Here is a 2,254-nt window from a genome sequence, read left to right as displayed (position 1 = left end):
AGAAGAAGAAGTAGGTGGGGGTTTGACTTTTTTGAGAGAGATATATATAGAGAGAGAGGGGTAGGACCCTTTATATATGCTAAATAAGGCAAAACTTCATAAATGGTCCCTGTGGTGGTAAAATGACGAAAACACCTTTTAGTTAACGGACAAAATTTGACGGAGTGAGACTTAAGGACCAAACATCAAAAGTTTTGATAGCACAGGGACCATCTATGATGTTTTTAAACCACGGGGACTAAACTTCAGATTCGGGGAAAACACAGGGACCATTTATGATGTTTTTTCAGATTTAAATGAAAAAACTTGTATTTATTCAAAAAAAAAATATGGTTTTTTAAATATAATAAAATGTATTTATATGATTTTAAATGTAATTTTGTTTGAAAAATGGTCAACATTGAACAAAATTGAAAAAAATGATATCGATTTAGAGGCCAAAAGCAACTACACCGAAGCTTCAATAACAAAACAAAAGAGGCCAAAAGCTTTCAATTGTTCTTGCAATTTATTCGATTCACAGCACAAACAAAGACTTGTCAATGCATAGAGAAAACCAAAAAGTGTATCACGAAATGGTAAAAATTCATGGAGACTGATTTAAATTCAATATCAGGAAAATCATATTAATTTATCCGAAGCAATACAAAGTCTGCCATAAAAAAATTTCGTACATACAATATCCGTGGAAAAGCTCACAATATAGCTAATAAAAAAATGTAAGAATCAAAGGAAAATAAGTGTACATTATAATATATAGTAGTTAATAACTTAGAACACCATAGCATATGCGGCAAAAAGTAGTGTAAATACAATAGGAATGGTTGCGAGTTTAGTTGAAGATGCATCTGATGAACCATTATCTGTTGATGGCACATTGTTCGTTTCACTGCCTTTATCCGAAGGTGTGGTTCCCGAAGAAGGTGTTGTTTCTGAAGGGGAGTTGCCTGGAGAAGCAGCTGTCCAATTTCAAAACATGTCAGCCATTAGAAAAAAAAAGTATTGTATCAAAATAAAATAATATCAAAACTGTGTAATTAAGTATTCATTAATTAGTTTATATAATCTATATGTAATATGAAATTCTAAATCAAAAGCTATGTAAGTAAATATTTTATTTGGTTACCATTGCATCGACTGGTTGGTGGTGTCTGGACATTGCATGCACTTGGTAGCGCAAGAGCCTGAGTTTGGTTGATGCTAAGACCCAAAGATGAGCCACCACCATTAAGGACTTGACACAGGCACTCTGGCTGTGACTGGACTACACTCGCGAGTTGGCTGCAACATCCTGATGATGGTGTTGATGTGTTGCCAGAAATGTAGTTGAGGCATGGGGACAAGCTAATTAGCACACTTGTGCACCCTGATGATTGAGCTGTTGCACCACCATATAGGGCCATCATTGTGATTGCTAGAATCATTGTGATCGATGCTATCTTTTGATTATGCGCCATTTGGGTTTTTCGTGGTTTTTTTGTGTAGTTTCTTGAATGTGATTTGGGTGGAATAAAAAGACAGGAGGTTGAAGTTATGGGTTGGTAGAGTATGGAGATTTTATTCATTAATATATAGGGGAAATTGGCATGGATGAGTCTACTCAAGGAGGTGTTTGTATAGGTGACCTACTTCTCCTACTTTGTAAAATCAACCACCAATGATATGTCGTGGTATATATATTTTTCTTTTACCCTCAATTATTAAGGGGAATTTTGGCAGAGCTTTAACTAATGGTATATTAAAAAGATTTGAGGAGAATATAACATTATTAGTATATATATTTTATAAAGATCTTTAAAATAATAAAAAGATATAGGTGATACAATCCATTTCGGTTATGTTTGACGTAGTAACTGAAAAGCTAGCTGTTAAATAAAAAACTAACTGATAGCTGAAAAGCTATCTGATAAGAAATGACGTTTTGTAAAACTAGCTGAAAAATGTCAAATGACATTTAAAAAAATGTGTTTTTATAATTAACCATGGGATTTAATATATATATATATATATATATATATATATATATATATATATATATATATATATATATATATATATATATATATATATATATATATATATAAGGGGTATATTTGAAAAAAATTTAAAAAGTTTCTAAAGGTTAGTGTAGTTAGCTTAGCTTATAAGCCAACTTATAAACTACTTCTTGGCTTAACACAACTTCAAAAAGCTCGAAAAATAAGCTAGCTTTTCAGCTAGTTGTGGCGCGCCAAACACAACCGTGTCATTTTTA

At 32.2% G+C, this 2,254-nt stretch overlaps 1 protein-coding gene across 1 annotated transcript; it reads right to left on the bottom strand.

The window, feature by feature from the left end:
• Positions 1 to 599: 599 nt before the first annotated feature.
• Positions 600 to 1,559, bottom strand: LOC145106764 (non-specific lipid transfer protein GPI-anchored 26-like). Its single transcript, XM_079043698.1, has 2 exons — positions 1,127 to 1,559; positions 600 to 959 (listed from the first exon to the last, which is right to left on the bottom strand). Exons 1-2 carry the CDS (start codon positions 1,455 to 1,457, stop codon positions 772 to 774), a joined length of 519 nt encoding a protein of 172 aa, XP_078899824.1. The 5' UTR covers positions 1,458 to 1,559; the 3' UTR covers positions 600 to 771.
• Between the last annotated feature and the right edge of the window lie 695 nt (positions 1,560 to 2,254).

The sequence above is a fragment of the Lactuca virosa genome, chromosome 1 (assembly GCF_052849685.1).
Source record: "Lactuca virosa cultivar CGN04683 chromosome 1, Lactuca_virosa_CGN04683_v6, whole genome shotgun sequence".
Classification (NCBI taxonomy): domain Eukaryota; kingdom Viridiplantae; phylum Streptophyta; class Magnoliopsida; order Asterales; family Asteraceae; genus Lactuca; species Lactuca virosa.
The sequence above is the reverse complement of the archived record's forward strand: the minus strand, read 5'-3'. Positions and strand labels throughout refer to the sequence as shown.

What these genes read in the sequence shown, in the direction of transcription:
- LOC145106764 (XM_079043698.1), bottom strand. Translation starts at nt 1,457, where the DNA reads ATGGCGCATAATCAAAAGATAGCATCGATCACAATGATTCTAGCAATC. An exon ending in ACCAACCAGTCGATGCAATG is followed by an intron (nt 960 to 1,126) that starts GTAACCAAATAA and finishes GAAATTGGACAG; the next exon opens with CTGCTTCTCCAGGCAACTCC.